Source organism: Pyrgilauda ruficollis, unplaced genomic scaffold (assembly GCF_017590135.1).
Source record: "Pyrgilauda ruficollis isolate IOZ18807 unplaced genomic scaffold, ASM1759013v1 scaffold126, whole genome shotgun sequence".
NCBI lineage: Eukaryota > Metazoa > Chordata > Aves > Passeriformes > Passeridae > Pyrgilauda > Pyrgilauda ruficollis.
In genome coordinates, this window is record NW_024510988.1 from 445,710 (window position 1) to 466,288 (window position 20,579).

The 20,579-nt window shown below is 49.7% G+C and overlaps 1 protein-coding gene across 4 annotated transcripts in view; it reads right to left on the reverse strand.

Annotated features, from left to right (window-relative positions):
- The window catches only part of CADM1 (cell adhesion molecule 1), a 131,725-nt gene that overhangs the window by 3,745 nt on the left and 107,401 nt on the right, over positions 1-20,579 (reverse strand). The window contains exons 8-10 of one of the 4 annotated variants that reach the window (XM_041458085.1): positions 20,301-20,372; positions 11,570-11,602; positions 6,789-6,842 (exon numbers count right to left, since the gene is read on the reverse strand). The exons of 1 other annotated variant lie outside the window; for it this stretch is intronic. In XM_041458085.1, the coding sequence (XP_041314019.1) occupies positions 6,789-6,842; positions 11,570-11,602; positions 20,301-20,372 (159 nt within the window). The remainder of the gene's footprint in view (positions 1-6,788; positions 6,843-11,569; positions 11,603-20,300; positions 20,373-20,579) is intronic. 2 more of the 4 variants (XM_041458086.1, XM_041458087.1) reach the window with 2 other exon arrangements.

Below are 20,579 nucleotides of genomic sequence, written 5' to 3' on the forward strand. Positions count from 1 at the left end.
AACAGAGCAAATCTCTGAAGCCTCCACCTCTAATAATATTTGAAGTTTATCGATCAAGCGTACAGATCCGTGACAGCTAAAGGTAATGGGGCTCTTTTGAGCTGAGACCTGATACAAAGCTTTCGAGCAGCAGCTGGGATTTACGCTTTCTATCGATATTTCCAATTCTGCTCCAAGATTAAGGACTGAGGGACCCAAGTAAATAACTGGGGACCAAGAGCACCATAAAGGGCCTTTTAATTAAAACAATTTAAGAAAAAAAGTCCCTTTAAGTAACCTCTGAGAGCAGGAGCCCCAGTGTGGGCAGTGAGATGCTAGGATGAGCTGGGGTGTGGTGACAGACACTGTGAAGACCCTTTCAGCAGCTTGGCTGATAAGGTAAAAACTGCAGCCAAAAAAGATTATTCCCCTGCAAACCAAGAGCACAGCAAAGGGGAACCTTCTGTCTCATCTCCAGTGGGAACAGATCATGCTGTGATCTCTTCCCAGCATCCGCTCTGTGGCAAGCTGAACACCCCTGCATGTTGAGGGAAAGGTGCCCACGGACACTCATGGGGTGCTGAGCTGATCCTGTGCCCAGGCACAGATCTGCTGCTTGCCCAGGGTGGCAGCTGGGGAAAACCAGTCACACTGGGCATCCTGGGAGCCCCCACTCCACTCCAGCTTGGCTGATCTGGCCTCCATGAACCCGCTCTCTGCAAAGCAACTAAATGGCTCATCTGCTGGAGCAGCTGCTTTAGGCATGCTTCACTCCATTTTTTTCTTATTTGTTTAAAAACTTTGCACCCAGTTCCGCTCGGCTGCATTCGGAGCAGCCAGCAGCATCCCAGCCTGGGCAGATGAGTGCCTTGTTGACATCTGGAACAGCTGAGGGGCATAAACATGCTGAGTTACGGCTCTGTAATGTGCTTCCAGCAGGATTTTGCATCAAGAGGCATTTTTTCTTCATCACCATAAATTAAGGTTCTGGAAAGACGAAGCTGTGTGTTTGTGCTGGCAGCGGCAGCCTCCACACCGTCCCACTGCATGGAGACAAGGCTGTGACAGAGCCCTGTGCCTGACACGTCCCTCTTGTCTTCCCTTTGCGTGGCATCGTGCCAAGAGCAGGGAGCGAGGGTTCCCCTGAGAAGGGACTTTGGCCTAAAGCCTTGCCAGGTTTGCTCAGCAGAGTTGTTAAGTGTCAGTTCCTCTGCTGAGACGTGCAGGGCCATTTTTCTCAATTGTTCCTCTTAAGGAAGACCCCTGCGAGGTGCCAGCCCCAAGTTCACGCTGTTATACACGTGGCTAAACACATCCTCACGCTTGCACGTGGCCTAAAACATTCCTCCTGCAGCATCTCCTCTCCTTGCCTCCAGCCCCTCATCAACCCCGCGTGCTCTGGCAGCATGACCCAGCACCAAGAGCTCTGCCTGCAGGCATGGCAAAGCCCAAAGCCAGCGCCAGCGACTGACACTGCTCCCAGCAAACCTGTCTGTGTGCCACCAGCACAGGAGCAGCCCCTCCACATCCTGTCCCTCGCCATTTCTTGGGTAATTAACAAAGTGTCAGGTCTATGGAACAAGGAATAATTCCCCAAAGCCAAAGAGAGACTTGACCTTAACAACCGGAATCTGCTTTAAATGCTGTCTCCAATTCACCCAAGCTATTCCCGCCTCCTATCTCTGATTAAACCAGAAATCACAACTTTATTGCTGAAGAGGGAACAGTTGAGATGGCAGGAACTGACAAAATGCCACATTATTTGCTAATCCTAATATGTTATTCTTCCTCAAGATTTGCTTTTCTCAGCACCAATTCAATTACAGATGCTACAAATCCTTCTGACATTTAATTCCCTCTTGTCAGGGCGCAGTAAATGTATACATGCAGAGCTTTCCCATTAGGATGTTAATATATATTGGAGCAAGCTGGATCCTGGCCTCTCCAGCGAATCATCAGGAAATTTTCCTATTAGGGTTTTGTTTTGGGTTTGCTTGTGAATTTTTGTGGGTGGGGCAGAAAGGAGGGAAGGGCAGGGCAGGAAGAGACATCACAGCATGTTGTCAGCAACATGCCCCCTCAGGGCTACTCTGCAGCTACGGTGCACCTTGGCTGAACCGTTTTTGGGTTGATGCTTTGCTTGGCACCAAAGCACCTTAAAGGAAAACTGCAGCGGTAATGGTACAATCCACTTGCCAGAGCTGAACTCATGCAGGAAATAAAAATCAATTTGTCTTCCCAAGTGCTGTGCTGCTCCCCCAAGGGACTGGCATGGCTGAGCCCCACAACAGGGGACGCCAGGGTTTCATGGGGTGCAGTGCTGGGCCTGTCTGCCACGGTGCAGATCACTGTACAGCAACAGCAGTGCTCCAGAGCCTCTTCTAGGGTGGCCAGGAAGAGACTTGGCTAGCTTGAAATTTATTTTTGCTGATATTATTTTTACCAACCACTCGTGTAATCAACAAAATAGTGATTACACTGCTGGAATGGCAACCTTGAAGTTTTCCTTTAAACAAAAAGTGCGGCTCAGCAAACAGCACATGGACAGGAGAGAAAGGGGTCTGGGACTGCTTCCTACTCATCACAGAACTAAGGAACTAATTCCAGAGGTTAGGAGCAGTACGGAGCAGATGCTGAGCTGGGGATTGTCCATCTAAGTATTGATAATCATAATCTCTGACTCACTCAGCTATGGGGGCTTTGAGGGACTCTCTTAAAAAGTGAATGTTCTAATGATCTCCAGGTTTCTAACATTTTTGCCAGTGTAAGTGCTAAACCAGCTTTCCGTGGGCTCTCAAGAAAAATGTTGGTGATGGTAAGAGCAGCACTCTGACAGTCTGGGTCAGGGCTTACACTGAGGTTTAGCAGAGGGAAGACTTCTCTGCTCCCAACTTCTCAATGAAGTTTCCACTCAATTTTAATTTAACAAGGCTTTAAATATAGATGTATCTATGAATATTCCACTCCTTTTGTCAGCAGCAGCATCTCAAGAGTAAAGCAAGACTGGCTTGGACCAGGCTGCCTGTATGTTAAATCTCCTTTCTACCCACACTACCAGCTTCAGACTATTTGGGTCACACCTCTCCAGGTTTACCTTCAGCGCTCCCCACGCTCCCAGCAGCAGATCCCGCGAGGCTCGAGCGCCGGCTCTGGGCTCACCTTGGTGACGGGAGCCCTCTGCACACCCGAGGGCTGGCAAGGGCACTCTGCACCCCTCGAGTGCCCAGGGCCAGCAGCTCCTTCCAGGGACCTCCCGGCCCCACCTCTCCAGTGCCGCTGGCACCGCTCCTGGCATTGCTGCTGCTGCGATCTGCTCCTTCCCTGCGCGCCCCAGCACCCTCCCCAGCCTGTCCTGCTGTGATGTGGGAAAGCCCAGGTTTTATGGAACCCCTGCTGTGTGGTGCTCCTGACTCCTGTCCTTCCTCCTCACCTCCCTCCAGCTTCATTCTGTAGCCCAACTGCAATATTTTGGGGAATCTCTGGACGGCCCTGACCTTCCTCTAGGTGCATTTCTGCTGTAAAAGCAGAGAACAGAGGGAGATTTTTATGAAAATGTAGTTAAGACATTATTTTTGGCACATCAGGATATACTGCTGCACTTGCACAAAAATTTACCTTCTATTTCTGGGTGAAAATGAATATCAAGCTCCTGACATTGGGCAGTGCAGGCTGAACTTGTGGGCAGGAGTAAGCTTATACACACTGACCCCACTGCAGCTCCTGAGCTGCCCAGATGTGCAGGTAACATCTGCATCACCACAGGGGAAAGGAAACCTACACCAACAGCTTTGAAGAATTCCTAAACAAGTGATCTCTTCTAAATCTGGTTACGGTTTAGTTTATTAAATGATTATCACATCAATATGCCTGAAGATCCCACAGGTCACAATTTGGGTGCTTAATGGCCTTAAGTCACTTGAGCACTCCTGAAAACCTGGTGAGCCAATTATTCCTTTTCCCTGGAGGCAGGAAACATCAGGACTGCACTGACACCTCCCAAATGAATCTGAGGTCAATTCTTTTGTGGAATAAAGTTTTTGAAATGATGGAGCAGCACTAGAGGTTGGACTTGGCAGGGGGAAGAACAGGCTGCCGTTACTCTATAAAGCACTTAGCCACGACATGGGAGGACAGAAATCACTGCCTGTCCATGACAGGATGAGCAATAATGTTATTCATTCCCACAGCGTGGCAAGGAGCAGGCTACCCCTCCTCAAATTTATTGAGGGGCCGTTAAAGAGCAGCGTTAACCTGCCTGTCGTATCGTAATTGAATTTGGTGTAATTTAAACCAGAGAAATTTGAGGAGTTCATCCTTCTTCAATCAATAAGCTCCCCTTCAGCGACCCATTTCAAGATCGCTTCATAAAAAATAAGGCGCTTTGTTTGAATAGATGTGCTCACCATGGCAGAGCTCAGAGCTGCACGGCTGCTTCCCCGCACTCCTGCGTGGAGAAGGGAGCTCCGCTCGCAGCCACCAGCATCCCCTCCGCACAGCTGCTGATTGTTTTTGGCTCCCTGTTTCAAGGAGGTGCCGATGCTCTGCAGCAGAGCCTGGAGAGCTCGGGGAGTCCCTGGAGCGCCGTGCCCGGGGCCCGTGGCAGTGTCTGTGTGCGTGCACCTGCGTGCACAGGTGTGCACAACACACACACACGCACGCTCACGTTTGCCCGGCGCTGCAGGAACCCTGCCAGCCGGTCTGTGCCAGGCTGGAACGAGGAACTGAGAGGTGCCAGGCCAGCCCTCTCCGTACCCTCAGGGCTCAGGACGTGAGGAACAAGAGGATTGCGAGAGGCACGGACACACAGAGCTCGGCCGGGAAGAGCGAGCACGGCTCTGGGCTCGGGCTACCTGGGCGGGAGGCAAGTGATGCGTTACTTAAGTGCACAGTCGGCAGAGCCTCGGTTGAAGCTGTGGGTGGGACAGATGTACCTGGAAGGAACAGCACACTGAGCAAACACGGCAGCACCCCCACGCCCGCCACGCCAGGGTCTCCTGTGGGGGTGGGCTCGTGCCCTGCATCCCTCAGGGTGGTGCCCAGGGCTCCCAGGGCTCTGGCTGGAGCGGAGGGCGGCGTTCCCGACGGAGCTCAACTCCAGCACTCACCTGAACCACCCACGTGCTGACCCCGGGCCAAAAACATGACCTGGCTTCAGTCTCCCGAAGCTACGGGGCAGAGACCACTCTGTCTGTAGAGAAGGGGCTGGGGCTCTCTCTAGTGCCTCCCCCATACCTGACCCAGTATGATCCTGACCACACCCGACCAGGAATGGTCACCCTTTGGGCAGGCGGGAGTAACCTACAGAGCAACAAGCAAAGTTTTGAAATTCTTAGGGAAAAAATCAGTAGCCCACCCAGATGCTCCAAAAAGGCTGCTGGGCAGCACACGACAGGCGCTCACTGTGGGCAGTGGCTCTGCCTGAGCTGTGTTCTGTAGAGGTGGGGGAAATTTTGGCTTCCACTCCAGACTCAGAAAAAGGACTACACTGAGCTGTGTGCTCTGGGAAAGGTGTGAGCCCCTCTGGGCAGCACAGGCTGGGGAGCAAACACCCATTCTGGGCAACTCCTTTGAGGAATTTTTTCAGGTTCTTCTCTTCATTCACCAAAGAGTGTATTTTTCCTTTAAAAATAGAACTTTAAAAGGTAAAAGAACTTAGAGCAAAACCATTTCCCCCATCCACTCAGGGATGTTCACCAGAACCCTGGTGCATCTTACCTATGGGATCTGTCCCAGGCCTGCAATAATAATTGTTAGCATTGCTCAGTGTTAGAAAACATCCAGAATGAATCCATCATTTCTGACCTCTTGGCCACAGCACACCTGTAGTGGCTTATGGGACGAGACGTTCCTGATTTGATTGGGTGAGAGGGAACCCAATTTGATGGAATAAGATGAGGACTCAGGGGTTTTTTGGTGTATTTTTTTGCTCCATGCTGAACCCCTGAGAGGAACAGCACTGGGCTCCAGCCCCCTGGGCTGGGCTCTTCCAGGGGGACAAATGGCTGCTCCTGCCCTATGGCCAGGACTGTGCACCTGGAGTGGCTGGATGCAGCCACAGAGCCCGGCAGGTACCAGGAGTCTGCAGGGATGCTCTGCAAGGGAGGGGGGGACCAAAAAAAATATAGGTGCATTTCTGTAAGAAAACATGAAAAACAAAGATTTAGGTTTGTACCACTGGTACAGGCTCTGCTCTGAATGCACCCAACTGCATCCACTGAAGATGCTGTTATGCTTTAATCTCAATTAGCACTAATTGGCAAGGACCAGCTACGAGGATGCATTTATGGCCCTTTCAGTCCAGTGTGGATAAAAAGAGGCTTGAACCATTTACTTGGTTTGGCCTTACTGATGAAACAACCAGCTCCTTTTTACTGCCAATCTGATGTTGGTGTGATGAGGAATCCCCGAGCAGCCAAGGGTTAGTGCTGGCCACCTGTTTTATGGGGGATTTCACACAACAAGGCAGAGTCAAGTGTTTTACAAACAAAGATTCAACTCAACCGGTCTCCAATTCAGTGTTCAAAAAATCCCAGCCAGGAGGGAACCACAATGGTCAGCCTCGGTGCCCTGCACCTCCTGCCCCGAGGATGCCACACAGAAATGGGTGCCAAAATAAAAAAAATAAATAATAAAAAAAAAAAGGGAGGAGAACCCCAACAGAAAGGAGCGCGCTTCCAAGCTGCAAGAGCATGGGGGGAATGGCTGCACCACAGCAACTGCACAATGCAACATGGCCAGGATGCAGAAATCAGAGTGGAACCAGTGTCTAGCGAAGGAGAGCAGCGGGTTACCTACGGACTAGCCCTTACCTGAGAGATCCCCATAGTCCAGCTCCTCGGCCGAATTGGGCAACTGAGTAAAGCCTTACAAGTAAAAACAGACTCGTTTTTCTCTGCGTTTCTCAAGCGACAATAAACAACACACTTAAGAACTGAGGATGAATTTCTTGAGGGGGAAAAAGAGAATGCGTCAGTCACTTGCCACCGTCTGCCGGTGCGGGCAGAGCCATCGTGTGACACCAGTGCAATCGTGGCCTTTATTACAGACAGAAATGCTCCTCGCTCTACACTGTTGGCACACGAAACATGGTATTGAGACCACTCATAACAGCATGCAGAGTCCCCAGACTCTGCCTTTCGGCCGTCACGGGGACAATTTCCCAATTTAGTCCAGGCTGATTTCAGTCCTGCACACAGAGAGCAATGGAAAACTTGCCTCCAATTTTGCAACCAGTCCAATTAGTTTTGGTCATGGTGACAAGTCAGGACATTTACCAATGACAAAATATGAATATTGTGCAGTGCATGTCATGGCCTGTTTGCAGGCTGCGGGCTGTGTCCTCTGCCAAACTATCGGACAAACCGGCTTTTTTTCATTTGCCCAAATGTGATGGATTTACGGGAAAAGCATCTGTCCTCAGAGCTATAAAGCAATCAGGCAGCCAGCGCTGTCTGTGAGGGCATTAGTGCTGCTTGGTTTGGGAGTCTGAGGAAGTGCTGGGGTCTGCAGGCAGAGCATCTCCAGGGGTGGACATCCCAGCACCAGCGACAGGGCAAACCAGCGCCGGGAGGCCACCCCGACCTACTGAAACGTGGGGTGGGACAATGGTGGGCTGCCACTTCCAGGACTCACTCTTGCTGCTGGCCACTAAAAGCAAATGCATAAGCAAAGAAAAAAAAAATTCCCATGAAGAGATCCCGCGTCCCTGGGCACTGGGGAACCTGGGATCGGCAGCTCATGGACTGCCACCAGAGCTGACTCTGTTAAATAGCCAAGCTGTGAGTGCAGTATGGTCAATGTGCAGACTTGGCCCCACTGCAGAGCAGCAATATGAGTATTTTTATATACACACTGCCCTTTAAAAATGAAACTCATTTTCAGTAAATGGTTTTTAAATACATCAAATCACCAGGAAGCTACGTTGGTATTACCTCCTGAAGTGGGAAGCCATTTAGATTAATAGCAGGAAATATGCTTGTGTGCCACTCTTGGGTTTCAGGGAGTCCTTTTCAGATTTTCAGGAGCCTTTTTCCTATAAATGATCTATAAATACAACAGTTGACTCACAGAACCATTGGCCATGCAAAGCTGCACTTGGCAGAGGAGCCCTTCAACTTTTCTCTCTCCAAAATTGCTTCTGTAGAGAGTTCCCTTTTAAGGAACTACATTTTCTCGCTGATGAAAAAGGGCAATGTTGCATTTTTTATGAAGGAAAAAAAAATCCTTTTCAGAGTAAAATTTGCAACAATTCCACAATTCCATTTCTCCCTGCACCTGGGACACTCACAAATGCCACCGGCCAGTGTTAAAACCTGTTGTGAGGCATTTAAATAGGTGGTAAATTACTTCTTGATTTTTCTCATTAAACTTTCATACTGGCCACTAAAGCCCCTTCTTTTCACTTCTGAGGGGATGAACTCAAAGTCTGCCACTGCTCCTGTCAGAGAAATGAAAGGGAACTTTTCACTCTGCTCCACTTCCCTGGAAATGACAAATCCCCGGCAGGCAGAGCCGGCACGGTGAGCGCGTCCTGCAGCTCAACAAGGTGCTCACACAAGGACCAGGCACCCCGGGTACATTTAGGTTTCTGTGGGCTCCCACGCTAGATCCAGTTTTTCAGGAAAAGCCAATTTCTCTCCCATCTCAGGCTCTAAATAAGCAATTAGGGATTCCGTTTCATGCCGCGCGCGGCGGCGCCGCGCAGACCCGCAGCGCTGTGATGTTTTATTCAACCGCCCCAAGGATGGCAGCTGTAAAATAGACTGAGGAACGGATTCTCTATTAGCTGCACGTTTAAGTAGGGCATTTCCAAGAGGGAAGGAGGCAGCTGGGCTAGCAGAGCTGCCTGGGGATGGCAGTGTAGAAAGCCCTTGTCTGTGGCACCGGGCAGGACGTACGAGTGGCCGGCGCTCTGGTGCAGCCGGGCTTTGGCTTCAGCCAAGCAAAACTCATTCTCAGGGCTGAGCGCTATCAGGAAAAGGAACAAGAGCGTAACACAACAGTGTTACCTATTCTTGTACCAAACCTGCTAAGGCCACAATTAAAAACCCACACAGGCCTTCAGGGAAGGGTTTCCAGCCTGTAAAATAATTTACCTGCTGCATTATGGGCCAAGTATTTTCTTATCACTCTTCATTTGTGACTGGGGTGTTTTCCTTATTTGAACCTTCACTCCAGGCTTCCTGCTTTGCCAGCTTTAGAGAAGGCTTTTCCAAATGGCTCAGAATCCTACCTTTCCATGGGAATCAGCAGAAATTCTGCCTGTGCTGAGGTAGCATTGCCTGGTTCCTGCCTTGCCAGGGGAGTGGGGAGCAGCCCTGAGCCCCCCATTGCTGGGCAGGCAGAGGGGTGGACAGGGCCTGAAGCACAATGCCCTGTGTGGACAGCACCCACATCCTGGGGATCACTCTGAGCATTTAGAGCTCTCTGCTTACAACAGGGTAAGGGCAGAATTTGGAAAAAAATGGACACAAGGGCAGAGTGTCCAAGGTCATGGCTGCTTAGAGATGTTCTGCTTGTATCAGGGGCAAACAGGAGCTGGGCATCTCACCTGAGGGGCTCCACGAAGGCTAGCACCTTGTGAGGGCTGAGCTCTCTGGTCACCCAGGGGCAACAGGGGCCAGGACATCAAAAACTGGTACATTGATTATGGTAGGGAGAGGGGCAGGGAGGAAAACTGAAAGGGCGTGGCAGAAAAAGCGCTTTTTCCCCAGACTGAGTGGCGCAGACACTCCAGGTTGTTACACTCCTGGCTCCACTGAGTTCTGCCCGTATTCCAGCTCAAACAGTGGGACCTGTGATTTCAGCCCCACGGGCACCCTGACCCCACGGGGGCACACGGAGAGGGAGGAGGGCTGAAGCTGGGGAACCCCAGCTTCGTGGGGTGCAGCGGAAGCACAAGCCTTCCTGCCGGCCATGACCATGCTGTTATTGGAGCTCTGGCAATGAACAGTGCAGAGAAAGGAGAAAGTGCATCAGAAAATTCACAGTTAAGCTCTCATTTTTCAACAAAAGAGTTAACAACGTTCGTGCGTTAGGTCACTCATGCATCGCTGCCGTCAACTCCATTCCGTGAGGGAACAGGAATGGCAGGGCCTTGGCTACTGCTGGGACATGCACACACACACAGGACTCCTTCCCCCCAGTCCTCTAGGATACACTCCAAAACTTTAAATGGCTCAAAACCCTCCTTCCCCGATTGAAGCATTGTGCTGGCTCCACACTGGCCTTACATTCCATTTTCTTTGCTAGCAAGCTCTTTTTTGGGTTGGTTTTTTTTTTCTTTTGGTCTTTTTTTTTTTTTTTTTGGTTGGTTGGTTTATTTTCTTTTTTCTTCCCCCAATTCATTTTAAATTGTTTTTGGAGAAAATCCATTTGGCTGTATTCATGCCCATGCATTTCTAGTCATTCACAGACATGCTCACTCCCATCGGACATCAGAAAGAACAAATGGCCAACATACAGAAACACCTGGTATACTCCATACACACTCCAGCAACACAAGCTTGGAAAGAAATCCAGAGTCTTCACGGGAAAAGCACCCCACAAGGGCAAGCAGGGGGGAATTCAGAACAAACTGGCTGGTTTTAAGGCAGGAAAGTTTGTGGCAGCTTGTTTGACTGGGATAGGTTGTCATTTCAGCTGGCCACCTCCCTGGCAGTGATCCTCCCCATGGAGGGGAGAAGTCCTCAAGTTGAGAACAGGCTTTTTATGGCATCCTCAGAACAAAAGAAAAATAAGGAAAGACGCCTCAAGGGGAGCAGGCAGCAGCTCTGTGCGAGGGATTTCTGTCAGTAAAAAAAAATCAAGTCAATTTATCGGAGTTAAAAGAAACTAGAACAGCAAAGTCCAACGTGGATTAGCTGTAATTAAAAATTGTCAGAGGTTTTGGTTCTTCAGCTGAAAAGCAAGCTTGTGCCAAAAAAACGGGATGCTCAACTTCCAGCCTGCAGCGCGTACGTAGGCTCGCCGGGGAATGGAGGAAGCTCAGGAAGCTGTCAAGCTGTTAGCTAGACTGCCTCGAGCAGACGAGAAGGGTTACTTTGCTAGACTGCTATGCTGAGAGGAAAGTGTTGCTATTTGTTTTCCCAATCTCCTTCTGCAGTGTAATAACGCAAACTTCCCTGCCGACCTTGGAGGCGAGCGCTCCTCTGCGGAGCATCCCAGAATCCCCAGTGCTGCCCTACGCCAGCAGACCCGCTGGATACCCTCTCTTAAAAACTAACTCAAAATGCCAGAAAAATGCTCAAAAATCTAAAAGAAAAAAAAAAAAATTATCTTTTTCATGTGTAAAGTGACTCTCTTAGTCAATGGGCGGAGAACCAATTGGCATTGCTTGGACCTGGTTGCCACTTCCACGGGGCTTGTGCTTGCCTGGCACCAGGATGATCACCTGGGGAGCTCACAGCAGAAATGACAAGAGCAGACAGACTTTCCAGCCTTAGAACCCATGTTGTATTTATGAGATGAGTCCACCTGAAACACAGTTTTCCCTTGAAGACTCCAGTTCCCTTTTTGGCCTCCCCTTCCCAGGCTTGTCTTGCCACTCAGCAGTGCTGAGAAATAAGATAAACAGGAATGTGATACCAACCGTGAACTGCCGGTTCTGTCGTCGCCGTTGTGTCTACACACGGGAACAGAGGATTGGAGGAAGGGAAGAAACAGGAGGAACAGCATGCAAAAAAAGGGAAAATGGAAAAAATGGAACAGATAATATATGAGCAAGCTTTCAAAGAACATTGCGTGACAAGCAATAATAAAATGAAAGGCAAAAAGCATTTGAAGTGAGTTGCACTGTTTAGAAGACATGCCTCCAGTTCAAAAGCTATGAGCCTGAGGAAAACAGTAAATTTTTCTCTTTTTCCAGGTCCTTGCCAGAACAATTACTGGTGGTTGCAAAGTTAGGGGAACAGGAGACAGGAGAGAACACCGACACCAACGGTTTGGTTGGTGGGGACAAAACAGAAGCTCCAGAGCAGGATGAAGAGCTGAGGCTCGGCACGTCGCTGTTACACACTCAAACACTGCCTCATCAGAGCACCGTGGCCAGGGAACAGCCTGCTCCTGCCTCTCCTCCAGCTTCCCAGCCATCACCTGCATGATGAACCATTTTTGTCAGCAAAAAAGGGGTTCTAGAACTGGCAACAGTGGACAAACATTACCAGTCCCTCTGCTGCAGCAGGTACCTGGTTGAACAGCAATGGGTAATTAAAATATCCTGGATGTTTTTTTGCTGCTTAGTCTGAAGCTGACTCTACTCCATATGGACTACATCACACTGGAAATTTCTCGGGGGGCACTGCCTTGCCAAAGGAGAGATGCTTTGCCTCTTCCAGGAGTTTGCAACAGGCAGTTTTAAAAGACTGACCAAATCTGAAGGCTTTTACTGACAGTTATTTCCACCAACAGGCCTAACCCAAATGTAACCACATTACCCAATTTACGGGCTTCTTTAGTTGTTGGAGGCCGTTTACTTTCCATTTGGAGGCAGGGGTCAGTGGCTGGAGCGGGCAGGCTCCCCAGAACGTGTCACTGGAATAAATCCCTGGAGCCACGGGCTCTGCCTGGCTGGAGGCAGGCAGTGTTTGAGTGAGCAACAGCGCGGTGAGCAGCGCTGCACCGCGTGTCCCTGCACAGCAGCCCGGAGCTTGGGTTTTGCAGCAACGACAGACAATTCACAGCGGCGTTTCCCCTCGCTGACATGCTGGCAGACAACCCGGGGACAGGGCCCCTGCACGGGCAGAGGCAGCAGTGGGAAAAACAGGACCTGTTTCTTGGCAATTTAGCTGAGGACAGCCCAGGGCTGAATTCCTGAAGCAGCAGCAAAGACAAGGATCATACAAGGAATACACAATACTTACAGATACAAGGTCTACATGCTTTAATTATGGAAGCAAAACAAATAAACCCTGCACAGTTTAACAAACTGCACCAAGATTTGCATAACAGATTATCAAGCCATCATTAGCCTGTTTCCACTGCCAATGTAGGCTGTTCTCATATTGGCAACCAAATCTAAGGCACCCTCAAGGAGGCCAGCCCTTGTTCTCCTGCGGGAGCTCTGGGGGCTGCAGGGGACACCTTCCAAAGCCACGAGGAGACCAAGAGCAGGGCTTTGCTTTGGTTTTGGGTAGCAATCCCCATTTGTTTTAACCAAGCAAATGGTGGAAGGGGAAATGGTGGTGGAGGTGGGGGGAAAGCCATTGTTTAGAAGGGGTTGTAAAACTGAGTATTAATTCCTGAGTTAGCATCTTGGCATCTATAAATAGTCTCAATTTACTGTCTTCCTGAAATAAAAAAAGTTATGTCAGCTTTTACAATAAATAGAGAATCTGCTGGAAGCAAACTTGTATTGATGTGCTGGAAGAGATTATTAGTCAAGAAACAGTGCAAACTGGACAGTGCATCTCGCTTCCCCGTCCGGGGACAGAGACCGACAGGTTACACAAAATAAAGTTCTCAAGCGGTTGTAAGTGCGAACAAATATCCACGTCAAACAACATGTTGGCTGCAGCTGGAATGACAAAGTTATGATTAGCAAATGGTTTGGATGGTTGCAATAGGAAACACAGACCGGTTAAAGTTTAGAGTGAGCTCCCGGGGAGTCCTGTCCAGTCCCAGTCTTCTTTGGGAAGAAGGACTGCACACACCAGTGCTCCGCAGGGAACGGCCCCGTGTGCAGGACATGAACGTGCTGACACTGGAGTGCTTCTACAGCATCACGTGGCACAGAGAAAACAGTCACTGGTGCTTTGGTACCAAATCAGTGCATTCCTGCACATCCGTGTGTGTGCTGCCCTGCCTCTGCCACTCCTCACCCGGGAAGGGACATCCCAGCCCTGCCATGCTGCTGCTCACACAACACGGAACTTTAGGCTGGACTGGCTAACTTCAAAGGTGCTTTTCTGAGTTCTGGGTTTGTGCTACCAGCTTCTGCTTTGCTTTCAGGAACAGCCACACTTCCGTGTCAGAGCAGGCACAGCACCCCAGGGATCAGCCTTCTGCCCCATGTCCTACAATAAAAACCATCTCTTCTCCTCAAATGCTGACCAACAAGAAGTCTTTGATACACTCCTGACTTAACTAATGTTGACCAAAGCCAAGGAAAGGCTCTGCCATCACAAAAAAGCATCCTAAGCCATCAACATGCTACACGACCACCCAAGGCTGACAGGTATCATTTACAATGGAAAGCTGGTGATGAAGGGGCTGGTTTACCAGGTGCAGCAAAGCCAAGAGGATACAGAAATCACATAACCAAACAGACTCAACTCAACATCAGATTTTCTATCTTAGCATCAAGGCTTCTCTTCCCAATGCCAATCAGGAAGAGAACTAAACATGCTGCTCAGAAAAAGCAGAACAATGTTAAGGCCTTCCAAAATCTTTGTGTACAAAAGCTCCTCAGAGGCCTGGTTTATAGTTACAGAAGGTACCCAAAGGAGTTACCACTGGCCTCTACAAAGCTGCAAATTCCACTTTATTGGGATTTCTGTGTAGCACTGGCTGTAAGAAATAAATATCTGCCATCTAGGACAACTCAGATGACACCCAAGCTCTAGGCACTTACCACCCCATTAGGCAGCTACGCAAGGGCACACACACATATACACACACATATTTATAAAATCACTGCATGGAGGCAGCTGGGAAACATTTCTCAGAGTTATGAGCTCCACTGCTGAGCCTCCTCGTTTTCTCAAATGGATTCTCTCCAACTTCAAACTGTTTGCAGAGTGTGACAGACCAGGCCCTTTAAACTTGGCCGTAATTAGTCCACAGCCTCAAACAGAACAAGCACGATGGAGGAATATTAAAACCCCAGCAGCAAAATTAAATTCCCCTAGTTGAATGCTGCAGCTGCAGTGCTGCAGCCTCGCAGAGGTACTCGGTGCTGGGGCTGAGGAGCACACACAGAATTACAGCAGCACATCCACAAAATAACGGCAAAACACGCTGCTGCCTTTTAAATTTAAAGAGGCTTTAGCAAGTATAGATACCCATTCAATATATTGCTTTAAAATTGCTTTCTGAACTGAAACCAAAAGCCAATCTGATCCCTCACGCGTGGAGCTCTTATTCTTCCCGATTTTCCAGACTACTTCACATGTACTGACCGGGGCGAGTGTGAATTCCTGCACCTCGCTGCCTTCGCAGCAGCCTGGGGGAACAGCATGCAGCACTGCAAACGGACCCCTGCTTTGGTTCTGGTCCTTGGGGCTGATGAAAAGGCCTACAAAACCTTTCCCTGGATGAAGCTTCTGTGGGACACCAGCTCAGATGTCACATCCCCCAGCAATGCCCGAGCTGAGGGGTGACGGGGCTCAAACACCAGAGTGCAGTGGCCCACCATCCTCTCCCTCAGCTCAGCCATCCTCTCCCTCACCACACGCTCCTCCAAGGATGGATGGAGATGTTCTTTGCACTCCTGAGCCCCCTGATCTGCTCTGTACAGCACTGCAGGTTGGCACCGAGTGCCCCGGTCCAGGCATGCTGCAATGGGCCCTGGGGACAGCTTGATTAGCAGACCAGATGTTTCACAAAAATCATCACAATCTCTATGGATGTTGTGTGTGACCAGAACAAAAATAGCCTGAAATTACCACAGTGGCTCCAGCCACGCTTTTGCATGTTTCTCCATACAGATTTGAGAGGATTTGGGGTTGATTTCAAGCCCAAGCTAGCACACAACCCACCTTCTGCTCAGCAAGATGATGGTTTGTGCACTGCATATGCTGTGCCACCAAAGCAAGGCCACACAGGACAGGTCCTGCCTGCTTCTGGCTGGACATGGGACCGAAAGACTGAATTTTATTTCATTTTATTTCCTGTCCCAGGCCTGTCAGCTCTGCCTTTAGCCCCTTTAATGCAGACACATCCTGGATGAAAATGTCAGAAAGGCGAAGAATCATCTTTAAATTAACTTGACATTTTACCAGGGACAGGCAGAACCTTCAGCGGAAAGCAGAAGTTAAATAATAAATAATTTGGGGGAACAAATCCCTGGGCAGCGTCCCTGCAGTGGCACTGAGCACAGGAACATGCCACAGCTCAACACCAGCCTGGGAATGCCGAGAGCAAACCGGGAGCTCTCCTGCTCCTGCTGATGCCCCTCTCCCGCTGGCAGCGTGGGCATCTCCACATCCCCGGAAAAGCCAGAGACTGTGAGAGAGTCCAGGCAGCCGAGCTGAAGCTGAGCACTCTGAGCTGGCTGGGCAGTAGATGTGTTTGTACAGTTAATTCCACAGTGAGGCCAGCAGCTGCAGCAGCCCCAGCAGAAGTGGCCGCACCTGAGCCGACGTCGCGCCCCTGACAGGACGCGGTGCTTCAGTCATCCCCACGCTGCCTCTGTGCCTCCCACAAACACACTGCCAGGAAATCTGACAGGAGCATGACTGGGACTGCTCACCAGCCACTGGGATTACTGCTGGGATAAACCCCCTGCAACTGCAGCTTTTCACAGCCCAGGCTGTGGAAAGGACAAACTCCTGCTGAGGATAAAATAATTTTTCTTGTTTTGAGGAGGTTTTTCAACATGTGAAATGCTCTGAAAACCTGCAACTTATTTTTGGTCACAGAGTTCACATTTCCATGTGCTATTATTTTTAAAGCACCTGGGATGACACAAAGGTGTGCTTCTCAGGAGACAGTGCCTGCCCCTGTGGGTGACAGGAGTTCCACCACCATGTGCCCCTGCTCAAGAGCTGATACTCCAACTCAGCATAAATTCTCAGCTCTAATTTGGAACTCACTGCACACCTCCAAGCCAGAGAGAGCTTGTTCCTGCTGGTACAAATCCTGAGCCTCAGGAAGGAACTCAGAGCTGGTTCCACAGGGTGGGCTTGGTGCTTTCCACATGCATTCACTGAAGGGGCCGGAGCACCTCTGGGAATTCTCAAGTGAAAACCACAGCCTGCAATGTTACAGCCCCCTGAAATACACAGACACACCCACACCTGCTACTCCAAGGGATCAGTGGGATTTAAAATATGCTCTAAATATTTTATGGGCATTCCAGGGGGGACATCAGGAGCCCCCAGCCTGCTGCTGGTGCTGATGCAAAGGATGGAGAGCAGTGCCTTTGCAGAGCCAGCAGCATCTGCTGCAGGGCTGGCAGCACTGGCAACCTGCACGTGTCACCCCCAGGTCTTCACCAAAACCGCTGCCAAGACACCCGTGCAATTCCACCTGTGGAGAAAGCCTGGGAAATGCAAACATGCACCTACGAATGACGAGTGGGTCCTGGGAGGAGGGGGTGCCAGGCAGCTGTGGGGAGGCTGGGACAGGCAGGTGAGCCTGAGATGAGGGCTGGGCTGTGACTAAGGACCTTTATTTCCCAGGAAACAAGAGCTGCCCGAGCCCAGCATTTCCAGGAGTGACTCCAGGGTAATTCAAACGGTGCTGTTTGCTCTGCTGTATCGTATTGTACATCTTAATGAAGAAAGCCACAAGGACAATTTAACTGATAAAAAAGGGCTCGGCAGTGATAACGGCTGGAACACCAAAGGACGGCCGGAATATCAATGTTGCTGGAGGATACGTGGAAAAGATCAAGCTGTCACGCAGGAAATCTTTTCAAGCACCTACACTAAAGTGACAGAGGGAAAGCTCTAAAGGTCGTGGTGTCTGGAAACTTCACTGCTCAGCTTGTCCTTCACTGGAGAATGCATCAGGTCAGCTTTCCAAGAGCTCCCCCAGAAAATCCCTGAACCAATAAATCAAAAGGACAATTCCAAGGGCAGAATTTTCTAGGGTCACCTGCTAGAAACTGCTTCAGTGCAGCCTCTTTCCCCATGTTTTATTCAATTAAAGCACAACAATTGTTTTTCAGAACTACTCCATGGTTCCAGGGGACATGAACTATGTCAGGGTTATACTAAAAGTAGGGGGAGAAAAGCAAAACAAAGCAGATTTCAAACCCACCTCATCCTAAGTATTGGATTCCACTGGGCTGGCTCCAGATGCCTGGACTGCCAGCAGCTCAGAGAACACCCTGTTGTCTCCCACCTCTCCTCTGTCAGACGGGAAGAACGCTGGAGCATTTGGGTGAGGATGGGAATTAAGGTATCAGGTGTCTCTCAGGGCTTTGAAAAGTGTTCCAACACTACTCTGCTATGTAATTCTAGAGATTATGTTAATATGACCTAATTTCTTCCAGCCACAAAGTCTCTTAACTACTGAAGGGCAGAAGTTGGTGTGGCTCCACGCTCCTGAGCACTGACTGGAGAGGACACACACACATCTCTGCACGACAGAGGGAGGAGAAGCCTCAGCTGCTCTGGGTGGGAAAAGCACACTGAACTCATGGGCAGAGGATGGTAAGACACATGTCAAGAAGACTCAGTGCCAGGGAAGAAAATAATATTTTTCCTTATCAGCGTTAGTAAGTCTTCTTCCGACAAATGGCGAGCAGGAACTGCTGGAATCAGGGAGCAATATCACATCATCACTTTTCCAGCCTCCTCAGCAGTTCAAAGGCAACACAGAAAAGCATCAAGAAGGCAATGGAGACCCATTGGGTTCTGCCACCACAGTCTGGGATCCTCCAGCACTGCAAACCAAGGTGAAAGAACAATGTTGGACAGCCACGTGCTCCTTACCCCAAGGGACCTCTGCCAGGCTGATGACACGGCCATTTCCAACTGCAAGAACCATCTCTCTCCCCTTCTTATTTTTAATATAAAAAACCTGGAAAGCTATGTGAAGGAAATCCCAAAGGCTACTGAGCATCCACAGCCAAGCCACAGCACTTGCAGCAGGACAGCAACCAACCAAACTGCTGTTTATTGGGAAGAACCAAGCACTGCTGTGGAACCTGACACAGCACGTGAGGACAAGCGAGGACAGCACAGGCTTTGGAAGGCAGTGCTGGGGCAATCCCTGAAATGACAGGCTGATAACAACCCAGTTCCCAGAAAAAGGACAGTCATTAAGGTTTGCAGGCACCAAGATTAACTGAAGGGGTTATCCAAGCATCAAGACACATTGTTCCATTTAGCCTTCCAAAATTCACTGAAAGCACGAGCAATTACCGTCAAAGAAAGAAACCTGTGAGCACGTCCAGGTACAGGACACACGGCCGAGCTCCTCTGCCACAGCTCTCAGGGAGGCTTTGAGAAAGCTTCAAACCTCCTCTGAAACAAAAGCGGGTTAAGTCTAGAAATCCAAAAAGGAAAAAGGGAGAGCCCATCACCAAATGGCAACACCCCGGGCTGGGTGCCTGGAGCTGGGGTGGCTGGCGGGCACCTGCAGGGAGGAAGCAGAGCGTGGTGAGGACAGCCAGGGCGGTGGTGGCCGTGTTAGGGCACCTTGGGAGAGAGGCTTCACCGGCGTCTCCGTGCCAGCGGGGCCTGGCTTGGGTGCAAAAACCTCGAAAGGAAAAGAAGCCACGAAACGCCCTGGGCAGGGTGGTGAGAGTCAGCCGAGCAGCGTCATAAAAGCAAATAAAACGTGAAGGCATTTACACAAGGGGTGGTTTACAGCAACAGTAAACGTTGTGCCATTAGCTATTCAATGGTCCATCCTCACCTGCCGTTTGTCACCTCTGCCTCAAATGAAAAAAAAACCAAACCAAAACCCACAAAAAGCAGCAAGCAAAAGCAAAAGCAGCGGTTGGAACAGGAAAGGTCAGAGAAATGACAATGTGAATGGTTACAAATAAATCAGAAGGGTTTTCCTGATGAGTCAGGTCTGTGACGAGGTATGAGGATGTGTCAGAGAGGTGTCATGATCTTGCTGGTTGTTTTTATTCATCTTTTCTTGCAAGACACGGAAAATCTCACAAGCTGAAAGGCAGCTCCTCAAGAAGGGGCCTATGGATGGCATTCACACAATAAAAATGACTGGTGGAATTCCCTTTTCTGGGAGAGTGAGGGAGGAGCTTATCACAGAGAAATACCAACATTTTGGCACGAGAAAAAGCATCTTGAGTCACATCAGGTGAATTGAACTGCCCAAGACCAAACTTTCTATAAATTGCTCAGGAATTGATACTGATGGGATGGAGGCTGAAATGACTGCCTGTGCTAAGGGAGCTCTAAGGCTTTTGGAATCCTGCATTTGAAGTACCCAGTGCTGGCCACCAGTAACTGAATTAATCACTTTTCCTGCCATGACAATTCCCACATTTCAGGAACACCCACACCCACGGCAAGGACTGTCTGACACGCCAGGGCTCGTGCTCTGGGTGGGCGTATTTGAGGGAAAAAAAAAATACTGCAAGTGACTGGTTTGTTGTTTTTCCCCAGGCTTCATGCTCTGCTTATATACATAAAAGACAATAAACATTCAGGACATTTCCAATGGTTATGAAGGTACCATACCTGTGATGGTGGTAGGGATGGTGGTGGTAGTGGTGGTGGTTGTTGTGGGAGGAGGGATAGTTGTGGGGGGATCTGGATAAAATATAAAAAGGAAAATAATAAAAAAGCAAATTAAGAAAAAAAACAAGCAGAACACAACAGCGGTCAATCGTGATCAGAGGAAAACAAGGATGCTAAGAAGCAGCGTGGGGGTGGGAACCCTTCCTTGGCTAAATCCCAGGGGGGAGCCCAGCAGGGACAGCGGGGCCAGATCCTCCGCCCACGCTTACCCAGGCTGGA